The sequence below is a fragment of the Thamnophis elegans genome, chromosome Z, assembly GCF_009769535.1.
Source record: "Thamnophis elegans isolate rThaEle1 chromosome Z, rThaEle1.pri, whole genome shotgun sequence".
NCBI lineage: Eukaryota > Metazoa > Chordata > Lepidosauria > Squamata > Colubridae > Thamnophis > Thamnophis elegans.
In genome coordinates, this window is record NC_045558.1 from 658,307 (window position 1) to 681,540 (window position 23,234).

The window sequence follows — 23,234 nt, forward strand, 5'->3', positions numbered from 1 at the left end:
CCGGGGTCATGACGCTTCTGGAGGTCCTACCTGGTTGGAATCAGGAATCCATGGTGGCAGGTGGCTCTCCTGCTCTCCGTGGCTGCTCCCCTGTTCAATCTCTCCGTCCTTTGGACTGCTGACGGGGTTTATGATGGGCGCAGATGGCAGAGATTGTAAAATCCTTGCAAGCCATCAATAAATGTGACTGCGAGGAGGAGCCTAACAAGGAGGAGCTAAGCTCAATTTAAAGACGTTATTAATTCTCTACTTTCTCTTTAAGTATATTTTAAACTGTTCTTGTTAAAGATTTATACCTTGTATTGGTTCTGGGAAGTCAGTGGGGGGAAGGTTGGGGGGTTGGGCGGGAGGGTGGGAGGGTGGGAGGGAGGGGAGTATACTAGGTTGGAGGAGGGGTGTTGGATTTTAAGGCAATATAATTGTATATGTATACTGCTATATTTTCTTTTTTATGTATATTGAAATGGAATTATAAATACCATCAACATAGAATGGAATTTGCTCAGAAGCTGAAATACACCAAGTGAATTAGAGGAAGAGTGGGAAGCAGAGGAGAGAAGAAAGATAGGAAGAGAGGGACAGGAGAGATGGTGAGGGGGGTTAGATGAGGTGTATAAGGAGTAGTAGTAAGAAAAGAGAGCAGAAGGAGAAAGGAAGTGGAAGTAGAGTAGAAAAGGATGATGGAGGGAAGAAAGGAGGAAGAGAGGGGGAGGAGAGAGGGGGAAGAAAGTGTCGGATAAGGTATAAATATGGTGTATGGAGAGCAGAAGAGCCAATAACTGTTTTTCTTTTTTTTTGGTAGTTGATGGCAAGATGAATTGATGTAATTACTTACATACAACATGATATTGACTATGTAATAGTATACATAGTAATTATATGCTATGAAAATGGTAAATAAAAAGAAATTATATGGAGAAAAAAAAATGTGACCGCGAGATTGCATCCCACAGGAACCAAAAAAGCTAACGTGATCCTCAGTTGTAGAAACAGAGGCGTTGGCTCAAAGTCACATGAAGTCTTAATACAGCTTTGTCAAGCCTTACTAAGGCTGCACCGGGAATACAGCACCCAGTTTTGGTCACCACGTTACAAAAAAGATGTTGAGACTTTGGGAAAAGTGCAGAGAAGAGCAACTAAGGTGATTAAAGGCCTGGAGGACTGAAACATATAAAGAATGGTTGCATAATTTGGTTAAGGTTAGTCTAGAGAAAAGGAGGACTAGGGGTGACACGATAGCCATCTTCCAGTGCTTGAGGGGCTGCCCCAAAGAAGAGGGGGTCCACTTATTTTGAAGGCACGAGAAGGACAAGAAACAACAGATGGAAACTAACTAAGGAGAGAAGCGACCTGGAATGAAGGAGAAGCTTCCTAAGAGTGAGAGCAATTAACCACTGGAACAGCTTGCCACCAGAAGCTGCGGGTGCTCCATCACTGGAGATTTTGAAGAATGGCTGGACAACCATTTGTCTGAAATGGAATAGGGACTTCTGCTTATGCAGGGGTTGGACTAGATGACCTTCAAGGTACCTTCTAACTCTATGATTCTGTAATTCTGTAAGGGTCTCCTACTCAAGCAGGGGGTTGGACTAGATGACCTTCAAAGTCCCTTGCAGCTCTATTCTGATTTATTGATTGTAGAAGAAATGGCGTAGGGTTTCCTGCTTTGGTGGGAGGTTGGACTAGATGACCTACAAGGCCCCTTCCAATTCTGTTAATCTGTTAAATTCCCTCAGTTCTAAAGAAGAAGCCCAACCACGGAAGAACTTAGAACTGGAGAAGTGGACTCCGCTTAGGCCAAAGAGGAAATTGGGAGAGGTGGAGGGATCCTGGAGTTATCCGGATTTTGACGTCTATTAATAAGGGGGCTGTTTCTACTCCCGTCCCTGAATTTTAGGCAGCTGCCTTTCAACTCTGGCTGTTGGACGTGGAAGGGCGGGAGCCCTGCAAATTGTCTTGCAAAGATCAGAGGAAGTGAGGCGCTTATAGTGGCTGGGCGGAGGGTCCTTTTGGGCCTTTTCCTCAATCACGGGATTTCCAGGCAGTGCAGGGGCCCCCAGCACTTTCGCTTTAGTAATAGCACTTAGACTTATATACTGCTTCACAGTGCTTTATAGCCCCCTCCAAGCAGTTTTACAGAGTCGGTGTATTACCCCCAACAATCTGGGTCCTCGTTTTACAGACTTCAGAAGGATGGAAGGCTGAGTCAACCTTGAGCCTGGTGAGATTCGAACTGCCGAAGCCTAAGCTGCAGTATTGCATTCTAACCACCATGCCGTGGCGGCTCTTTGCCGCTGCTTAGCGGCAGGATATTTAATTTCATAGCTGGAAGGGCAAAATGTCCAATAGGACGCACAGTTGCAGTTGATTGGAGAGTGCTGACTCGGGCATGAGGCGACCTACACTGTGATTGGTTGCTGCAAGTACGAAGGGGGCCTTTCCCTTTTTTCCCGCCTTTTTCTTCTGTGTCTTCATTTTACCTCAGGATGTTCCTGGGTTCCTGACTCTCTCACGTTCTTTCTTTCGGGGTGACGACAAGGTAAGCTTGAATGTTAAATGTGTTTGTGTGTGTGTGTGTGTGTGCTTGTGCATGTCCGTGTGTGTTTATGTGTACAGATCAGTGATGGCTAACCTTTTTCTCCTCACGTGCCAAAATCACACGTGTGCATGCCCACACCCATAATGCAATGCGCCCCACCACCCTGCGCATGCGTGCGACCCCTCTGTGCCCCGTTTTGGGCCTAGCATGCCTCCCTGAAACCTCCTGGAACTGAAAATGGGGCACAGGGAAGAGCACCATACCCCCATGCTCTCCTATGCCTCATGCATGCACGCATGACCCCCCTCCTCCCCATGCATGCAAATGCTTCTCCCGCATGCATGGCAGAGACCCAAAAACCAGCTGGCTGACGGGAGGCATGCACACATGCACAGTGGAGCTTTGCCGGCCGACAGGTCACATGCGCGCAGAGAGATTATAGATAGATAGATAGATAGATAGATAGATAGATAGATAGATAGATAGATAGATAGATAGATAGATAGATAGATAGATAGATAGATAGATAGACAGACGAGAGAGAGAGAGAGAGAGAGAGAGGATAGATTGGCCAACAGCTCACATGCGCGCAGAGAGTTGATAGATAGACAGACAGACAAGATAGATGAGAGAGAGATGATAGATAGATAGATAGATAGATAGATAGATAGATAGACAGACAGACAGACTAGATAGATAGATAGATAGAGAGAGAGAGAGAGAGAGAGAGAGAGAGAGAGAGAGAGAGACAGACAGACAGACAGACAGACAAGATGAGACAGAGAGAGATGATATATTGACAGACACACAGACAAGATAGATAAGAGAGAGTTGATAGATAGACAGGCAGACAGAGATCTAGATATATAACTTGTGTGTGTATGTTAGATATATATATATATAACATTTAAACTTACTTTGTGTACATATGTATACATATAAACACACAAACACACACACACAGACCAAAAATTGTGTTAGTATCTCTGACTTCATCTGAATAGCTGCTGCACAATTGCTCGACAAGTTTCTATTTCCTTGGGATTGGCGGTGGGAGGGCTGGGATCCAGTTATGGGGAAGGGTACAGATCGGGTGGGTCACAGTGAAGGGCAGACTGTGGACATTGGTGAAGACAAGCAGAGCAGAAGATCTCCTGATGGTAGAATCGGGGAATCTCAGAGCCAGAAGGGACCCTTGAGGGCTTCTACTCCACAGATGGAGCCCCCTGTGGCCAGCAGAGTCTCTCAGAGGTGAGCTATGGGCATCTGAGAACCACCTGAAGCCACCCCAATTACTGGGCCATGGATAACTGACACTGTCACTCTATACACCAGACCTTTGGGGATGCTGCAGTCCTGGCCAGGTGATGTTGGGGGTCTGCTATGAGCTGGCTCACCTCACACATTGGCCCTTATCCCCATGATACACCTGGTGAGGGGATTCAGGGCCCACTAACATTGGAGATCCCAAAAGAGAGAGCTGTGGTGTGGCCCCAGAAGAGAATGTCTGGGCCTGGGATCCTGGATTTGGTGGGTGCTGCAGGCCTGGCCAGGTGATGGTATGGGGATCTCTTATGAGCTGCCCTCCCCATACCCACCCTGGCCCTTATCCCTGGGAAACACCTGGAGATGAGATTCAGGGCCTGCTGAAGTTGGAGACCTCAAAAGAGCTGTGCGATGGCTCCAGAAGGGAATCTCCACTTCCTGGGCTCCTGGATTTGGTTGGGCCTTGTAGCCAGCTGGGATTAGGGCTCTCAAACCCCACAGGTTGGAGGGTCCTCATTTGCATCTCCAATTCTCAAGGAGGTTTTTTTTTTCATTGTTGTTCTCCCCCCTTCCTGATTTGGGGGTTCCGTCTCTTGGAAGTAAATTCAGATGAGAACTGAGTGGTTTACAGACCCATCGCAGGCTTTCTGGAGAGCCTCCATCAGTGGTGGGATTCAGCCGGTTCGCACCAGTTTGGTAGAACCGGTTGTAAAACTTTCTGAGCAGTTTGATAAACTGTTTGTTGGAAGAAATCATTAGGACAGAGAACCGGTTGTTAAATTATTTGTATCCCACCACTAGCCTAAACTAGAATTTAGGGGATCGAGCGGAGACGGAGTGGAGGGTGGGTACGGGGCTCAGCTGAGGCAAGTTTCAATTTCCTTTGGGAGGGGCTCCAGAATATAGTCCAACACCCCTACCCCCATTCCATGGAAATCAGATGCAAGCAAAGCCTTGGGTTATTGGGGTGTCAGAAAGAAGCTCTGGGGTCACCCAGAGACATGACCCAGCTGCTCAGATGTCTGGGAGAGTGGAGCGCTTCTCTCTTTTTTTTTTTGAATTTTTTTTTATTGGTTTTATTACAGAAAAAGCACAAAAAAAAGAATTATCTTTCATTACATCTTGTAGAAAGCGTATCCATTGGTCACAAGTACATTTCGTGTGTTCCACAATCACATGTATTCCATTCTGTTTGAATTGTATATGTTAAAAATTTACGTATTTTACTATCACCATACCACCATTTTCATTTAATTAAGATTTCAAGAACACAGCCACCTGCTGGCATTTTTTTTCTTCCCCCAGTCTCAATCAATCTGCCATATCTTTATATCTTTATAACATAGTCTAAGAAAAAAGCCAATTAATAGGACATCTAACATTTCCTCTCCCTAACATATCTTTATTATTGTTATAGTTAACTAGAGGTTATTTACTATTTTTCTCACCTCTCCTCTCCACAGGCAGAAAAAAAACAACAATCTCTAAACAACAATCTATTAATATGTGTTAACAAAATGACCATTTAAAATCTAAGACAATCTAAAAAATGTTGACATTTCTAGTTGATAATCACCAAAGTATACATTAACATTCCCTTTTGTTATTGTACTTAAAAGAAAGGAGAAAAAAAAACCAATTGTTTGCTATTTATATCACGTCACCTCATTCTAATCCAAATTATTATACCTTCATAACAGGATTTAAACACAAATTTATAAGGTTTATAAGACTTTTCACCAAATCTCAATTACAATTTGCAGCCTGGTTGTTTATCCTAATTAAGGTTATAATTTCATTGTTAATATCATGGTAAATTATATGTTAACGAATAAACATTCAATGATAATCTATAAGAATCTACAAAATACTAAAATCCCTACTTATTAATCATCAAAAATTAGCTAATTTTTTTATCATCAACTGGCATTATCAACCAGTGTCTTTCCAGTAGCAAAATAGTCCTTTCTCTCTTGCCAGCAGTTATGTCGATTCTCATATTGGCATCTTTTCAGAGTTTAAAACTTCTCTCTGCACCCTGTAGCTTAAAGGATCTCTCATGTAATTTCGTTGCTCTTTAATTGTTATTGACGTGGGCTTAGCTTTGGTTATCAAACTTATTTCTGGATATATTTGTCTTCTTAATTCCATCCTTTTCACTCTTTTTTTCCCCTCCTGCATCTTGAAGTTGGAGGAAAGGCTCCAAGTTGTCAAAAACACTTTTCCAGCTTCCCTTCTTTTCGCTTTCACTTGTATTTACTCCATTAATGGGTTCATCTGACGTCTTATCTTTGTTTTCTATATTTCCATTCTCTTCTTTGGTCTCTGGGGCTCCAACCTCTTCCTCTTTTACTGTAGCACCCCATTTCTTGTCAAATCTCTCAAGTCCTTCTGAAATGTTTTGAAGTCCAGCCAAGATGTTTTGGATTATTAGGTTTTCTTCCTCTGAATATTGATCAATTTTTCAAAATGTAAAGGAATATAAAGAAAAAGAAAATAGGAAAAGGAATCTGCCACTCTAGCCTGTCAAAATTTTAGGGGATATGTTTGTATTTATTTTAAATCTTAAACACAAGTTCTTTCAAAGTTTTGGAAGTAGAAGGGTTCTTATCTCTTTCTTGTCTTTTCCTTCTCTTGCCAAAATGTTTTCCAGGAGCACTAACAAAACAGGTTTCGTGCTTTTGAGTCTTTATCAGGTTTTATAAGGAAATTCCAAACCCTTCCGTTGCAAGGTCAGTAAAGCCAAATGAAGCAGAACAAAGGATACATTGTGTCCAAAGAAAAACAAAGTTCAGGCTTTGGCTTCCAAGTGGCAGATTCAATAATTATTCAATTATTATTTTTTATGCTTTTTCCTTAGATATCTTTAATATAATTTTAACCAATAGAAGGAAAAATTTCTTGAAATAAGAGAAGAAATTTAATTTAAGCCAACAGAAAAAATTAGGGTAGTAAAAAAAAAAAAAATAGGGAAAAAAAGATCAGTCCATAGACTTCAAGCAGGGAAACAGGAAATTTTGCAATTACTTCAATCCACAAAACATTGTTACAAACCAGAGCAGGAAACTTTCTAGTAGCAGTCCAATAAGTATTAAATTCGCCGCTTTATTCTTACTTTGAGGACTAGTTATTATTATTATTATTTAAAGAAAAGTTTCTTAACGCAATCTTCTGAAAGGAAAAAAAGGAAAAAAAACCTCACCAAATGGAATGCTTTTGCTTCGTCTTTTCCTTCGGGAGCTGTCTCCAACTATGTCAGCCTGGGGGCTGCCTGTTTGTCTTCGGTTGGAAGCACTACCCTTTGGTCAATCAGGGACTTTGCGGTGTCTCTGTGACGAGCAAGGTGTTGGCTTCCCTGTCACTATCTCTTCGGGATGGTTTAGGTCCTAGCGGTCCGTCCACGGACAAAAGTTTCATCGGCGGACTCGGACTGTCGAGTCCGCGTGATGTGTTGTCGTGACATTGGCTCCTCCCTCTCCCTGGAGCGCTTCTCTTAAGGACCCAAAAGAGGGGAGGTGTGCACATTGGGAGAGGAATGGGAGAAGGCATGGAAGAGGAATGGCCAAACAACATGTTCTCCTTCATCCCCAGTGGGAACCGGGTGGAGCATCGCCCTCCCCAAATTTGTTCGGGAGACAGACCTGAACTTCCTGCTGCAAATGTGGCTGCTGGACACATGTCCTTCTTCCTCTTGACTGACCAGGGGACCTGAAGAGAGTCAGTGAAGAGAAGCATCTGGAGTGGAGTTGAAGGACGCTAAGAGATGGGAAGGACTCAGCTTGAAAAGCTTTGGGGGAGACCTTGAATTCTGACCCACCCTTGGAGTATCCTCCTTCTCCAAGATGATTGGACCACCTCCCTTTCTTCCCCTCTGATTTTCATCATGTTGTGGCACACAGCTGGTTAGGGTTAGGTTTAGGGTTAGGTTCAGCTTCATTAGTAACTGTGAACCCTCCCCCCCAAAAAACACAGCTTGTTTTCTTTAAAAATAGGATGACATTTAATAAGATCTCAGTTTAAAACAAATATCTCTCTATCTACTGTATCTCTCTCTGTCTCTTTCACACACACATGGACGCACACACCTTGAATCCAGGTTTTCTCCCTGGAAGGTTGTATAGGACAGTGGCCATGAGTTCCATGGAGCAGTTCCATGGAGACTGGTTTTCCCATGGATGCGAGGGGGGGTAGAGCCGAGGTGGTGCAGTGGTTAGAGTGCAGCACTGCAGACTACTTCAGCTAACTGCAGTTCTGCAGTTTGCCTGTTCAAATCTCACCGGCTCAAGGTTGACTCAGCCTTCCATCCTTCCGAGGTGGGTAACATGAGGCCCTGGATAGTTGGGGGCAATATGCTGACTGTAAACCGCTTAGAGAGGGCTGAAAGCCCTGTGAAGCGGTATATAAGTCTAACTGCTATTGCTATTGCTATTGCTAGTTTCATACACTTCCTGGGTCCTACGTGTACACAGATGAAGCTCTGCTGAGTTGCGTAGCCCAGTTCCTGGTGGGCCATGGACAACTGCCGGTCCAAAGCCTGTGAATTGGGGACTCCTGGTGTAGAGGATTATAGAAACAGCCTTGCAGAAAAATTTGGCAGCTTTTAAGAAAACACTGATTCACCCCAGGAAAACAGGTAAGGGTGAGAAAGAACCTCAAGGCTGCCCTGGCTTGATGCTCTTTGGTGCCAAAGGGAGCGAAGGGATGATGCTTTCAAGATTCTGCTACTATAACCCATATCAGTAAAGTCAAACTCTAATATTCCTCGTGTTATTGGCTTCCCGGCCTGGGCGACCTTGAAAGACTGACAGATGGAGAAGCCCCAAAGAGTCTGTGTTTCCAAAGGGACAGTTGTCCAGGTGGTAGAGAATTAGACTGTGGGGCCTGTTGATTTGGGGGGGTGGACTGGATCTTCCAATGCCCTTGAAGGAAGTCCTGTCATCCGAGAGGAGAAACTGGGTTCCTGAGAGAAGGAATTGGCTGAGGAGGACTCAGCTATCTATCTCTGACTTGGGTTCTTCAGAGGTCACATGGCGAGGGCTGGATTAGAACACCAAACAGAAGAGCTGAGGCCTATGGCAGAGCTGGGAGCAGTCTCTTAATTAGAGAGTCATTTTGGTCTCTGATGGAAAGGGAAACAAACAGAGGTTGTGTCTTTTGTTGGCTTTCATCATGTCTTATGTACAAGAAGGAGCATTTCTGTTCCTTTCCACCAGATCATCAATCATGGCCATCAGTTTGGCCACCTGAGCCTCTCGTTCTTCCTCTTCAGCCTCGTTGTTGAAAGCCAGCATCCGGTTCCCACATTCAGCAATGTATTCCTTCAGGTCTTCAGCTTTGGCAGATATAAATTGTTCTAGAGATCGACCTTTCAGGTGATCTTTGTGGGTGAACAAGAGGATTATGTAATTCTTGGCTTTAAAGCCAAAAACCTCTTTGATGAGCTGAATCACCTCCATCTCCTTCCGGATGAAATAACTAAGAGGCATCACATGCAGAATGACGTGGGGACCCGGGGAGCAAAACTTCACGCCCTTGCTCACTTCTGCAACAATGTCCTTCTGTAGACCTATGGTAGGGAAAAAGCCAGGCGTATCAACAACCACAACCTTCCTGCCATTCAACTGTGCTTCCTCCTTTTGGCATACTTTTGTTGTTGACCAAAATGACATCCTAAGCTTAAAGACTTTTCTTCCCAGAATTGTGTTTCCTGTCGCACTTATCCCATTTCCGCTTCTGCCCACCAGGACGATCCTCCGTTCAGGCCCTGCAACCCAAAGGGGAGAGGAGAGAAGAAGGGGACACGGTCAACAGCATATGGCCATCATAGCCTCACCCTCCAACCAGGACAGTAACTTCCACCCCACCAAACCCCCAGGGCCCAAGACTTTACCTGGGATGCTTATAGTCAGTTCCGGACCAATCATACAGCACAAATCCTGGAATTTCTGCATGAAAAGAGAAACAGAATCAGCCAACGGAGAGACTGCCTTGCAGGGAGGTTGCCAAAAACTCCCTTTCTACGTTGAGTAGAAGGCACCTATTGGCTATCGAGGGACATGACCTCCCCCAGGGATGGCACGCCTCCCTCTGGTAAGAAAGAGACACCCCCCATAGGTACTTCATGGGACATTATATTCAGAAGATTTTGATGGGGGTGTGGGAAAAGATGAGGAAAAAGTACTATCTTAGGGTTCCGTGTTGGTTGGCACCGTTGGAGGCCTTAACGCATCCCAGTGTATTTAATTGGACAAGAAACATAATATATAAAGACATTATGACAGAAGATGGCAACATGAAAAGAAAGATGGAATTAGAGCAGCAGGGCAGGAATCTGGAATGGTGGGAATATTTACAGATTAGAAATAGGTTTAAAAGCGATAAGGTACGGTTTGGGATCTACCCAAACCCTCAGGGGTTAGATAAGATTTTGTTTGGCGGAGATAAGAAAATGTTGTCGAAGATTTATCAATTTTTGACCTGTCAAGATGCTAAAGAGGAGATGGATAAAAGCCTTCTAATAACATGGGAGAGAAATTTTGGTTATGAGATTGCAATGGGCAAATGGTGGGATCTTTTTGCCAATTACCTCCCTGCGACCAATTAGATCTCACAGGTTGGGCCTCCTCCGTATTCCATCGGCCAGCCAGTGCCGGCTGGCAACCACAAGGAGGAGGGCCTTCTCAGTAGTAGCCCCGACCCTTTGGAACGAACTCCCCGTGGAGATTCGTACCCTCACCACCGTCCAGGCCTTCCGCACAGCCCTCAAGAACTGGCTAGCCCGTCAGGCCTGGGGACAAGGATAGTTGCCCCTCCCGAATGATGAATGTATGTTGCTTATTACTTTTATTATATGTGTCTATGTTATTGTTTGCACTTCCCCTCCCTGATTTTATGTGAGCCGCCCTGAGTCCCCTCAGGGAAAAGGGCGGCCTACAAATATTAATAAAAAAAAAAATCTATGGAGTAAGACTATTAAACTCACGATATCTACAGCATTTAAAGAAAACATATACAAGATGGTTTATAGATGGCATTTCCCCCCAACGAGGTTAGCCAAAATGTTTCCTGGGTTATCTCCACTGTGTTGGAAATGTGGAAGAAGGGATGGCACATTCTACCATATTTGGTGGTCTTGTACTGAGGCCACGAAATACTGGAGAAGGATTCAAAACTGGCTAAAAGAGGTTACTGGGGCAAGCATGGAATGGAAACCCGAGACTTTTTTACTAAGCAGAAAACCAGAAAACATGAGTAAATCTATATGGCATTTGAGCCTACATATAATTGTGGCCGCAAGAATAACCTATGCGCAACCCCCCCCCTTTTTATGCAGCCCTTCAATTCTTGGGAGTATCAGGAATGGTGGGGGTTGATGTCCAAACTTGCTGGCAGCTCCACACAGCCAGCTCCATGCTCAAAGGGCCCCTGTTGTCTGCCGCTTTAGCTGCTCGTAATACAGCTCCAGATTGTCTTCCTCTAGGTACCCCGCTTTCCCCCCTTCTCCCACCACCCTGTCCTTGGCCTCCCAACAAGTCCTCCAAGGTGGTCTACTCTGAATTCAATCTGTTATGGGGGATGGAAGGTCCTTTGGGGGGCTCTTTCTTGAGTCCCCTTCAACCCTGGGCAAGCAGCCTCTGCTGAGGATGATGATTTGCATCTGTGCCCTCCCCCACCTCCCCCCAATTCTGCCCCTTGGGAACCTCCCCTGCCCCATGGCTCTCCTCCCTGAGTGCAGAGTGGGAGACTTTGGGGGTCTTCTCATCCAACGCCTTGCTCAAGGAGGAGACCCTAAATCATTTCAGACAAGTGGCTGTCCAGTCTTTCCTTAAAAATCTCCAGAGATGGAGACCCCACAACTGGTATCAGGCTATTCTACGCTCTCCTCCCCCCCCCCCCCCAGCTCAAGTTACCTCAGCAGGCCTTTCTTCCCCTGTGATCTTGTACAAAACCTCATAGCTGGAGATTGCAGCCTTTCCATATTCCGCTGGCTGAAACTTCAGCTGAATGCTGTCGTGTCTCGGTTCACTGATCAGGAAAGGGAGAGGTTTTGAGGCCAACTCAAAGTTCTTGCTGACCAGCTCTCCATTTTCATAAAGGTATATTGAGCCTCCTGGGGTGTCCACATCTGGCAGTGAGGCCACAACAAAGCGGACATTTTCCTTGGATTGGTTGACACTGAAAAAGTCTTGGATGGACTTGGCAGCTTGGCGAGCATTTTGGGTCCTCTCCTTGTCCTCAAACCAGGCCAGGCCTTTCTTGACCTCGGGAGTGGACTTTGTGGGCTTACCTGATTCTTGTGAGAATTGCTCCTGAAGCCAATCCTGTAAACTCAAGAGAAATGGCTCCTCTTCATGTAAAGAGGTAAATACAAAGGAGACCACATATTCATTCTGGGGATCCAGAATTATTTTTTCCAGCTTGTTCTGAGATGAGATCACTTCCATATTATTTAGAATAGTCAGACAAGAGTTGACATGGTTAATTTCACTTTTCTTGGAGTCCAGAAATTCACGGAGCCTTTGGCTGTTGAAGGGTGACCGTTTGACAGACGTCAAGAGGTCCACTAGGGTCCCTTCCTCCTGCCCTCCTCCCCGGATGGAAGGCAACACTCTGGCCAGCTGTTTTTGGAAATTCCGCCTGTGTTGCTTGCACAGATCCTTGAACTGCTGGATCTTCCTCTTGATCTCAGGGAAGGTCTCAGCGATGGGATTCTTGGCTAGATCGTTGCTTTGCATCTGGATTTCATTGAGTTCCTCCAAGATCTTTTCAGCATCAGAGATCAACATTAGGCTGATCTCACGGACCATCTTAGCTGCTCTGGGGTCCAGCTTGCACAGTGGGTAGAGCCAGACCCGCACTGGCACAGCCTTCTCTCCATCTTTCCCTAACATTTTTGGTAGAGTTGTGTAAATCTGCATGGCATCTTGGAAAGTCACTGGATTTTTGTCCAAATAAAAGTCTCCATGGAACTTGCAATTGAACTTGAGAACATTCTCTTTCTCCTCCTCATTTAGCTTCATATCTGCTTGTCCTGTGATTGATATTCCCTTCTTGATTGTAAGCTGGAGACTTTCTTGTATATCTTCCACCTTCTCCATTGAAGAAACTTCTCGGTCGAAGATAAAGAAGGCCTGGGCTCCATAGAGGATGGCGGTGACCACATGGGTGGCTGTGCCCTGCTCAAAGACTGCTGGGTAAGAGATATTCTGGATTCCCAGGTGGCTCATTGCCAGCTGTTCATGCCTGGTGGTGGCTTTGTAGTGAACGGTGACTCTGGCCTGTTTCTTGGACTTCTTGGTGTCCTGGAGATACTTGGCTGACCCTCCCACTTCAACCAGCCCTCCCAGGAAACTGGCCTTGAGGGAGGCTGAAATGTCCAGGGCAGAGGCCTTGTCATCTATGCTGTCAGATGCAATGATATCAGTGGCTGTCTTGGGCTGAGGCTTGATGGTTTTCTGAATAGAGCTGTAGTCCCAAAGGGTGACACCTGCATGGAACAGAAGAAAATAGGAGGATGAATTGAAACCAGACCTTGAAAATACCAGTTATTGGATAGAGAAGCTCCAGAGAGGTGGGGCAATAGAGACATCTTCCCCCTGGAGGGTTCCCCCATTTATGTCCAATCATCACCAGAGAAACATGGCAACATTTCAAAGGCTTTTGACTGAGTAGAGAGAAATGGGAATTGCTCTGCATCTCTTGATTTCAAGAAAGATCCAGAACTCCCTGGGGAAACTATGTTTTCATGAAGCATTCAGAGTCACCTGCTCCACAACTTCAGAAGTCTATCCCTGAGTTCACCATTCTATGGGGGAGCCTAGACTTCTTTTATTAGCTGTTTCCCAAACCATTTCGGTGCTTATGGAGGTGGGGGAACCATTCTATGTTGGGTAATCAATGCCAGTCCTGCTACATGCTTGGTGAAGGGTTGGATATGCATTCCCAGCTAGGAGGTCCTATTTAGCTAGCTGCTACTAGCAGGCTATGAACCCAGGTGCTCCACTCTGTCCCTGGGTTGAGGGAGAGAGAAAGTGCCTGTCTCTCTCCCTCTCCCTCCCTCCTTCCTTCCAGAGACCCATTATCCTCTCCTCCAGCTCCTACCTGGGATGAGCGCATCCTTGTGGCAGTCGTACAACGTCCCCAGCCGGAGGGGACGGCCCAGGGCGGCTATCTCTATGGTGTCCTCTTCCAGGGCCATGCTCATCTCCTGCAATTGCTGATGCTTCTGCTGCCCTACAAGAGAGGAGAAACATCTGGAGGAGACAAAAACTGACGGTTGACTCTGTGATGCAGGATGTGGGCACAAACCACATTCCCTCCACTGATCGTGGTCCACGTTCTGGGTTGGCTGAGAAAGGAACACTCCACAGAGACCCTCGGGGTAGGAGCAGCAGTCTCAGAGCACAACTGGTGGCAGTGCAGAAGTCTTTGAGTGGCCAAAATCGCCAACTCCTCAGGTAAAGATCATTTTAATTACATCCTTTTAATAGTATCCTTGTGAACATTGGGCGCCATCTAACAAAATGGTACAGTACAGGTGGTACCTTGGTCAATAGTAGCAGTGACGTGCGGTGAAGCTTCTGGCTGGTGAGGCAAAAAGGAAGAAAGCGGCTCCCCCCCCACCACCACAGCAGGCTGGAGCGAGAGCCGCGGAGGGGTGGGGTGGGGTGTTTGCAGCCCTGGTTCCGTCTCCCAGCTGCCCCTGGAGGAAATGGCGAAGAGGGGGGGGGCTCCCCTTTTGGCACTCCGCAAGGCCTGCCGGAGCTCTGGAAGAAAGCGGCGGGAGCGGAATGCTGTCCTCTATTGCCGGAAAGTCCGGGGAGGGAAGCGGGGCTCGTGGAGACTCGCTCGCAGCCGGCTTCTCTGGAGCGGAGGGGCGGGCGACAGAAGCGGAGCGGATCTTAGCCTTAGCTTGGCCTTAATTATTTTAGAAAAAATCTTTAAAATTCTTTCCTTTTCCTAAGGAGACTGGTGAGGCCCCGCCTCCCCTGCCTCTAGTGAGTGCACGTCCCTGAATAGTAGTAACTGTGAGAGGGATCTTGGAGTCCTAGTGGACAACCATTTAAATATGAACCAGCCGTGTGCAGCAGCTGCCAAAAAAGCCAACACAGTTCTAGGCTGCATCAACAGAGGGAGAGAATTAAGATCACATGAAGTGTTAATACCACTTTATAAGGCCTTGGTGAGGCCACAATTGGAATCCTGCATTCAGTTTTGGTAGCCATGATGTAGAAAAGATGTGGAGACTCTGGAAAGAGTGCAGAGAAGAGCAACAAAGAGGATTAGGGGACTGGAGGCTAAAACATATGAAGAACGGTTGCAGGAACTGGGTATGTCTAGTTTAATAGAAAGAAGGACTAGGGGAGACATGATAGTAGTCTTTCGATATCTCAGGGGTTGCCCCAAAGAAGAGGGAGTCAAACTATTCTCCAAAGCACCCGTGGGCAGAACAAGAAGCAATGGGTGGAAACTAATCAAGGAGAGAAGCAACTTAGAACTGAGGAGAAATTTCCTGACAGTGACAACAATTAATCAGTGGAACAACTTGCCTTCAGAAATTGTGAATGCCCCAATACTGGAAGTTTTTACAAAGAGATTGGATAACCATTTGTTTGAATTGGTGTAGCGTTTCTTGCCTAAGCAGGTGGTTGGACTAGAAGACCTCCAAGGTCCCTTCCAGTCTTATTTATTTATTTATTTAATTTTGTATGCCGCCCACTCTCAAAAGTGTCTCAGGGCGGCTTACAATAAAAGGGAGGGGGGTATATAAAAAATAAATAAATAACAGTTTAAAATTACATAACAGTCACAAATCTGAAGTGGGGCTGGACAACTCAACAGTCCCAGGCCTGCAGGAAAAACCAGGTCTTAGTCACTTTGTGGAAGGCCTGAAGGGTGACGAGGGTCCGGATCTCCACGGGGAGGTTGTTCCAAAGGGCCGGAGCTGCAACAGAGAAGGACATCCCCGGAGGTGTCACCAGCCAACATTGGCTGGCAGATGGAATCCAGAGAAGGCCAAGTCTGTGCAATCTAATCGGTCTTTGGGAGGTAATTGGCAGGAGGCGGTCTCTCAGGTAACCTGGTCCGATGCCATGTAGGGCTTTAAAAGTAACGACTAGCACTGAAGCGTGTTCAGAGACCAATGGGAAGCCAGTGCACCTCGCGGAGAATAGGTGTAATGTGGGCGTACTCGTGCGGCTGCATTCTGGACTAACTGAAGTCTTCGAACACTCTTCAAGGGCAGCCCCATGTAGAGCGCGTTACAGTAATCCACTCTTAAGGTGACGAGGGCGTGAGTGACTATCCGAAGGGCTTCCCGGTCAAAATAGGGTCGCATATTCTATTCTCTTCTGTTCTGTTCTGCTTGTCTCTGTTCTATTCTATTCTACTCTATTTTACTCTAAACTCTACTCTAAACTCTTCTCTAAACTCTACACTATAAACTCTGTTCTGTTCTGTTCTACTGTACTCTAAACTCTACTTCATATGCTGCTATAAACTGTGTTCTGTTCTATTCTATTCTATTCTATTCCATTCTATTCTATTCCACTCTACTCTACTCTACCCTACCCTACCCTACCCTAAACTTTATTCTATTCTACTCTAAGCTCTACTCTATATGCTGTACTAAACTCCTGTACTGTTCTGTTCTGTTCTGTTCTGTTCTGTTCTATTCTATTCTATTCCACTCTACTCTACTCTACTCTACTCTACTCTACCCTACCCTACCCTACCCTAAACTTTATTCTATTCTACTCTAAACTCTACTCTATATGCTGTACTAAACTCCTGTACTGTTCTGTTCCATTCTATTCTATTCTATTCCACTCTACTCTACTCTACTCTACTCTACTCTACTCTACCCTACCCTACCCTTCCCTAAACTTTATTCTATTCTACTCTAAACTCTACTCTATATGCTGTACTAAACTCCTGTACTGTTCTGTTCTGTTCTGTTCTGTTCTATTCTATTCTATTCCACTCTACTCTACTCTACTCTACCCTACCCTACCCTACCCTACCCTAAACTTTATTCTATTCTATTCTAAACTCTATATGCTGTACTAAACTCCTGTTCTGTTCTGTTCTATTCTATTCTATTCCACCCTACCCTACTCCCGAAAGTCCTGTTGGGGAGTTGACTGGAAGTTCTCCAGGTGGACAGATGTGTGGGGGGGTGAGCTCTCAAGACTCTCACGTGAACCCTTGGATGTACTAAAAGAGGAAAAGGTAATTCAAACATGGTTTCAGTATGGGCAGCTACAGGCCAAATGGAAAATAGATCAAAAAATTGGCTTTATGCAAGTCGAGGATAATTTACTCAAACAAATTAGAGATCAAAGTCCAATGCATATAAAGAGATTATATAATGTATTAATAGAAATGGACTTGGAAACAGAATTAGTTAAAGATTGCATGATAAAGTGGGAACAAAATATTGAAGAACCAATAATGTTGGAAACATGGGAAAAGATATGGGTAAGAAATGTAAAATTCACGCAAGCCCAAAATTTGAGAGAAAACTTTTATAAGATGTTTTATAGATGGCATTTAGATCCTAAAAAATTGGCTTCTATGTATCCGAATTTGCAACCTAAATGCTGGAGATGTGATTGTGTGGACACTACATATTTTCACATATGGTGGACTTGCAAAAAGATTAAAGCATTTTGGATAAAAATATGGTGGATTATGCAAAACATTCTTTAAAAGGGGATAAAGTTTACCCCTCAGTTATTTTTGTTAGGTATAATTACTGATTGTACAGTTGTAGAGATAAATTTGATTTTGCACTTAATAACTGCAGCTAGATTGTTGGTGGCGCAATACTGGAAGAAGGAAGACTTGCCTACAATTCAAGAATGGACATTGAAAGTCACAAATTCAGCCGAGATGGCCAAAATATCTGCATATCTTAAAGACCATTTAAACGAGAGATATAAACTGGAGTGGAACAGATGGATTGATTATACTCAAAATAAATATGGGACTAAGAAATTCGAGATAGCTTATGATTAGAGACCAGAAATGATATAAATTATCTAGAGCTAGTCTAGCAAGGAGGAGATAAAGCTCAATTGAAAGATGTTCTTAACTATCTTTTCCTTTTTTAAGTGTATTTTAGACTGTTTTTGTTAAAGATTTATACCCTGTATTGGTTCTGGGAAGTCGGGGGTGGTGGGTGAGGTGGGGGGGAGGGGAGAGAAGTTAAATAAAGATTCTCACATGGACCCTGTCTGACAAACCAATTCCGAGATCTTTTTTAGATCAGAACCATCCTGGAGGGGGGGGAAGGGGCAGTGTCTCATCAGACCCAGGGGGAGGCAACAGGTCCTTCGCAGGTCAGAGATTTGCCCTCTGAATCAGAGTGGGGTGGCAGCATAGCAACATGGCTGCAGAAGAAGCTGGCTTCCAGCCAAAGCAACTGAACAGGAGGGTGTGGAAGAGTTGAAAGACCAGTAAGAAAATTCATCTAACCCAGAGTCATAAATCAAAACTTGGGAAAGATAAAGAATCTTGAGAGCATAAATAATATTGATGGTCAGATTGGGATTTTTGCAAAAAGAAAGAAAAAGAGAAAAGGAAAATGGAGGGTTGAAACACCAGCCCCCCACAAAAGCCATTTGTTTGAAACAATTCGGATAGAAAGGGAGAAAGCAGAGAAGTGACAAACCCACCCAAACACTTTGGTTTTCCACTTGAAAAGATTGTGTTTTCAAAGGAGTCTAGAAGCATGAAGATTTGCTTCATCCGAGTGTCTTTTAACTAACATATCTTAAGCAACCCCAATTAACGAATGGTGGAATGCAACAAGGGAGAAAGATCAAGAAAAAAGCACATTTTTTTTAATTAGGAATAATGTCTGCGAAATACAAAAAAAAAAAAAAAATCCAGTGTTTAATACTATATATAATTACGGTGGCAAGGATTGCCTTTGCCCAGAAATGGAAAAACAAATTAATTCCAAGCGAAGATGAAATAATAAGAAAGGTTATGGATTGTGCTGAAATGGACAAACTAACTAAAGAAATCCAGGGAAAAGAAGAATCAGAATTCCCCCAGATATGGATAAACGGTATAGGTGGATGGCAGAAAGAAACAAGAATCAATGAAGGAATATAACAAAACTCAAAAATAATAGTTATGAGTAAAATAAGAGGGTTAAGAACGGTGAAATCCAAATGAAATATAATAGAAGGGGAAATAATATAAGGTGAGCGGTATTGATTGATAATTGCTATTAGAAAGAACAGGAAGTTCCTGTTCGTATTGTATTGTGTAAATGTGATGTACGTCTAAGTTTTGTGTGTGTGTATTTTACATGTTTGTTAATAAAAAAATTTAAAAAAAGAAAAAAAAAGAAAAAAAGCACAGGGAGAAAAGGGAGAAAGCAGAGAAGTGACAAACCCACCCAAACACTCTCCAAATTTGGTTTTCGACTTGAAAAGATTGTGTTTTTAAAGGAGTCTAGAAGCGTGAAGATTTGCTTCATCCGAGTGTCTTTTAACTAACATATCTAAAGCAACCCCAATTAACGAATGGTGGAATGCAACAAGGGAGAAAGATAAAAAAGCACTATCTCCTCACTGACAACTGATAACCTAACCTTGCCTTTGTGGGAAATTCTAATTAACCAACTGCCATAAATCATAACTTGGAAAAGCAGGAGAAGAGGAAACATACCCGAGTTTGGCTGTATGCAAGCTTGTTCCAAGGTGGCGCAGTGGTTAAATGCAGCACTGCAGGCTACTGCTAGATCAGCAGTTCAGCGGTTCAAATCTCACCGGCTCAGGGTTGACTCAGCCTTCCATCCTTCCGAGGTGGGTAAAATGAGGACCCAGATTGTTGGGGGCAATATGCTGACTCTCTGTAAACCGCTTAGAGAGGGCTGAAAGCCCTATGAAGCGGTATATAAGTCTACTGCTATTGCTATTGCTATTGTTCCAATTAAAATATTTTGAGCAGCTATAACTAACGAGAGGTGAAAAGTAGCAAAGGAAAAAAAATAATAACAAAATGAAGAACTGAGAAATACGAAGCTTCCCCCACCTTTTTTTCTGCAAAATATTAAGATGGCTCCAGCTTCTCGCATAAATCATTAAAATCAAGCCTAAATAGAATTCTGAACCCAGAGAAGCAGAAATTTAAAGAAGAAGGCAAAGAAGAATGGGGGAAAGATAATGAATGATCATGGATAGATTGAATTAACCAGTGGAACAGCTTGCCACCAGAAGTTGTTGATGCTTCATCACCGGAGGTTTTAGTCTCTTCTTTAAAACCTCCAGTGATGGAGCACCCATAACTTCCGGTGGCAAGCTGTTCCACTGGTTAATTATCCTCACTATTAGGAATTGTCCTCACTGTTTCTCTCCTTGATAAGTTTCCATCCATTGTTTCTTCTCCTGCCTTCTGGTGCTTTGGATGCATCCATCCATCCATCCATCCATCCATCCATCCATCCATCCATCCATCCATCCATCCATCCATCCATCTATCTATCTATCTATCTATCTATCTATCTATCTATCTATCTATCTAAACGGGATCCTAATAGTAGATTTTGCTGAAGTGGACCAAGAAAAAGGGCAAGATGTTGGTAAAGAATCTTACAAATAAACAGAAAAATAAATTGACTGAGAAGAAGATAATTATTTTAAATTAATATAACAAATAAAGTCAGACCTGGAGAAATGGAAAAACCTACAGTTTTCAATGGTTGGAAGAATAGCTACAATAAAAATGAATATTTTGCCAAAGTTATTATTTTTGTTCCAAACAATTCCGACAAAACTAGAAAAAAAGTTCTTTGAGGATCTAAACAAATTGATTCTAAAGTTTATTTGGCAAGGGGGAAAAAAAGCAAAAATAAAATTGAAAATGCTACAAGAAACTAAAAATGAGCAGGGATGTGAGTTACCTGATTGGGAGCAGTACTCCCACGCCTCAGTGACTATATAGGTGAAAGAATGGGTTAACTTGAGGAGGAAAAGAATATTGATTTTGGAAGGGCATGGTTTACAATTGGGGTGGCATTTATGTGGTATGGGAGAAATAAAATACAAAGGTATGTCCAAAGATACTATATCAGAAATACTCTGCTTTTAGCATGGGAAAGAATTAAGGAGAGACATTGTATGAAAATACCCGTCTGGTTATCCACGATGGAAGCACTAATCCAAATGTTCTTGAATTGGAAAAAAATTGCAAGATATAAAGATATCCTAAATGAAGAAGGGAATTAAAATCGAAACAAGAGCTTAAAGATCAAGGAATTGATTTGCCTTGGTGGCCACTTATGCAAATACAATCAAGATACAAGAAAGACCCCAAAACCTCATATAAAAGAATAAAAAACCCTTCAGCCTCCTGGTGAAAACAAGCAATCAAATGAGCCGCTTGATGGGCTCCATCCCACTCGGGGTTCCCCAGTCCTGTGGGCAGAATGGGGTCTTCAGGGCCTTGAGGAAGAGGGTCAAAGTGGGGCTGTGACGTGCGGTGAGCTTTATGGCTGGTGAGGCAAGCGGGGAAAAGCCACCATATATCTACCGTCCTATGTCTGCCAGCACCGGGGCTTTAGCAGGGCTTTCGGAAAGCCCCACCAAAGCTCTGCCGCGGCTTTCCAAAAGAACCACTGAAGCCCCGCTGCTGTGCCCACCATACAGGCACGATGCATCCCGCTCTATGGCGGACACAGTGGCAGGGCTTTAAAGCCCCGGCGCTGTGTCCACCATACAGGCGGGATGCGTCCTGCTCTATAGCGGACACAGTGCTGGGGCTTCGGCGGGGCTTTCCGAAAGGGCAGCACTCCAAACGCGGCATAAGCCGCGGCCAGGGCAGAGGGGAAAGCGTTGGTAGTGAAGGAAGCGGCAGCAGCGGCCGATGAAGTTCCAGTGACGCAAAGTGCCCCGCCGCCGAAACAAACATTCAGGCTGCCACCGATGCCACGGCCAGGTGGCAGTATCGGCGGCAGCGTGAATGTCAGCCTCGGCAGCGGGGCACTTTGCATTGCGGGAGCCACCAAGCGCCTTTGCTGCAGACCCAGGTCAGCCCAGTACCATACCCGGGTCTGCAGCAAAGGCGCTGGGCGGCTCCCGCGATGCAAAGTGCCCCACCGCCGCCGAGGCCGCCGCCCGCCCGCCGCCCCAGCCTGCAGCCAGCCCAGCAGTTAAGTCTGTGGGCTTTACTTCTCAGTAGCCCCATATTCACTTACCATGTTTGTTGGCCATAAATTCCCAAGTGGCTTCCATATGCAGATTGCTTTAATTTCCCATGTCAGGAATGATAATAACAATAATGTCTGAATGCAGACTTAATCATTCTTAAGGGAGAGTTTTTGAAATAAGAGACCTCTAAGTCTTCTGATGGTTCTGCTCTTGGCGGCTCCCACGATGCAAAGTGGAGAGTTGAACTTGCTCGGAGCATGAACTTTTCCAACACAGGCGCGTTTTACAAGCAAGGCTCCTGCTGCTAAATTGCGCAGCCGCTCAACTGCAAGGCATGATTCACTGCTCCCAGATCAGGAGGCGGGAGAATCACGTGCCTCCTTTGCATACGAAATTTTTCGCTTTTTAACCCTTGCTTAACTCTTAAAAGGCGAAAAATTCCTTTTGCACAGGAGGCCCATAGTTCTCTTGCCTCCTCCTATAGTTAACACTAAGCAGACTCCAAGTCACTGTGACTAGGAATCTGGCAGCAACTACCTTGGCTTTAATTATTTTTTAAAAAATATTTAAAATTCTTTCCTTTTCCTCATGACTGGTGAGGCCACGCCTCCTCTGCCTCTAGTGACTGCACGTCCCTGAAGTGGGGGACAGTCTACTCTCCATGGGGTTGCTGTTCCACAAGGAGGGAGCCACCACAGAGAAGGCCCTTCTTCTGGGCCCCACCAGATTGACCTCCTTAGGGGACAGGACCCACGACGTCTGGTGGTAAACCGTGGTCAACTGATCAATTGTTCTCACTGTTCGGAAGTTTCTCCTTAAGAAAATTGGGGGGAGGATGTCAGAACAAGATGTTCCTTCCCTGCTCTCGATTCCTGGTCTCACCTTATTTGTCTGCCAGAGGAGAATTCAGCAGCCTTCAGAAAAGGAGCAACTCCCCCGCCCCAAATTACCTGCAACATCCCCCCCCAACAACAACACAGGTACTTTCCTAACAAGGAAGACGGATCCTAAACATCTCTGGATCCCCTTCCCAATGTTAGGATCTCAGCTACTAATTTCCCCCCATTGGCCTCCTTCCCCCATTGACTTTCCTATCATTAGGATCTCCGCTGTCCCATCCCTCCATTGGCTTTTCCCAGAGACCACCAGCCTCTTGCTCTCTGCTGCTCCCTGACCCACTTCCCACCACAGGCCCAGGAGGAGCTCTGCCCTCACCCCACTCCACCCCGAGGCCCTGAGAAATGCCCACTTGGGGGTCCTGTGGG

At 44.8% G+C, this 23,234-nt stretch overlaps 1 protein-coding gene across 1 annotated transcript; it reads right to left on the reverse strand.

Moving 5' to 3' along the window:
• Positions 1–8,979: 8,979 nt before the first annotated feature.
• LOC116520356 (verrucotoxin subunit beta-like) lies at positions 8,980–14,093 on the reverse strand. The gene is made up of 4 exons (XM_032234519.1): positions 13,907–14,093; positions 11,716–13,292; positions 9,696–9,750; positions 8,980–9,569 (listed from the first exon to the last, which is right to left on the reverse strand). Exons 1-4 carry the CDS (start codon positions 14,007–14,009, stop codon positions 8,980–8,982), a joined length of 2,325 nt encoding a protein of 774 aa, XP_032090410.1. The 5' UTR covers positions 14,010–14,093.
• Between the last annotated feature and the right edge of the window lie 9,141 nt (positions 14,094–23,234).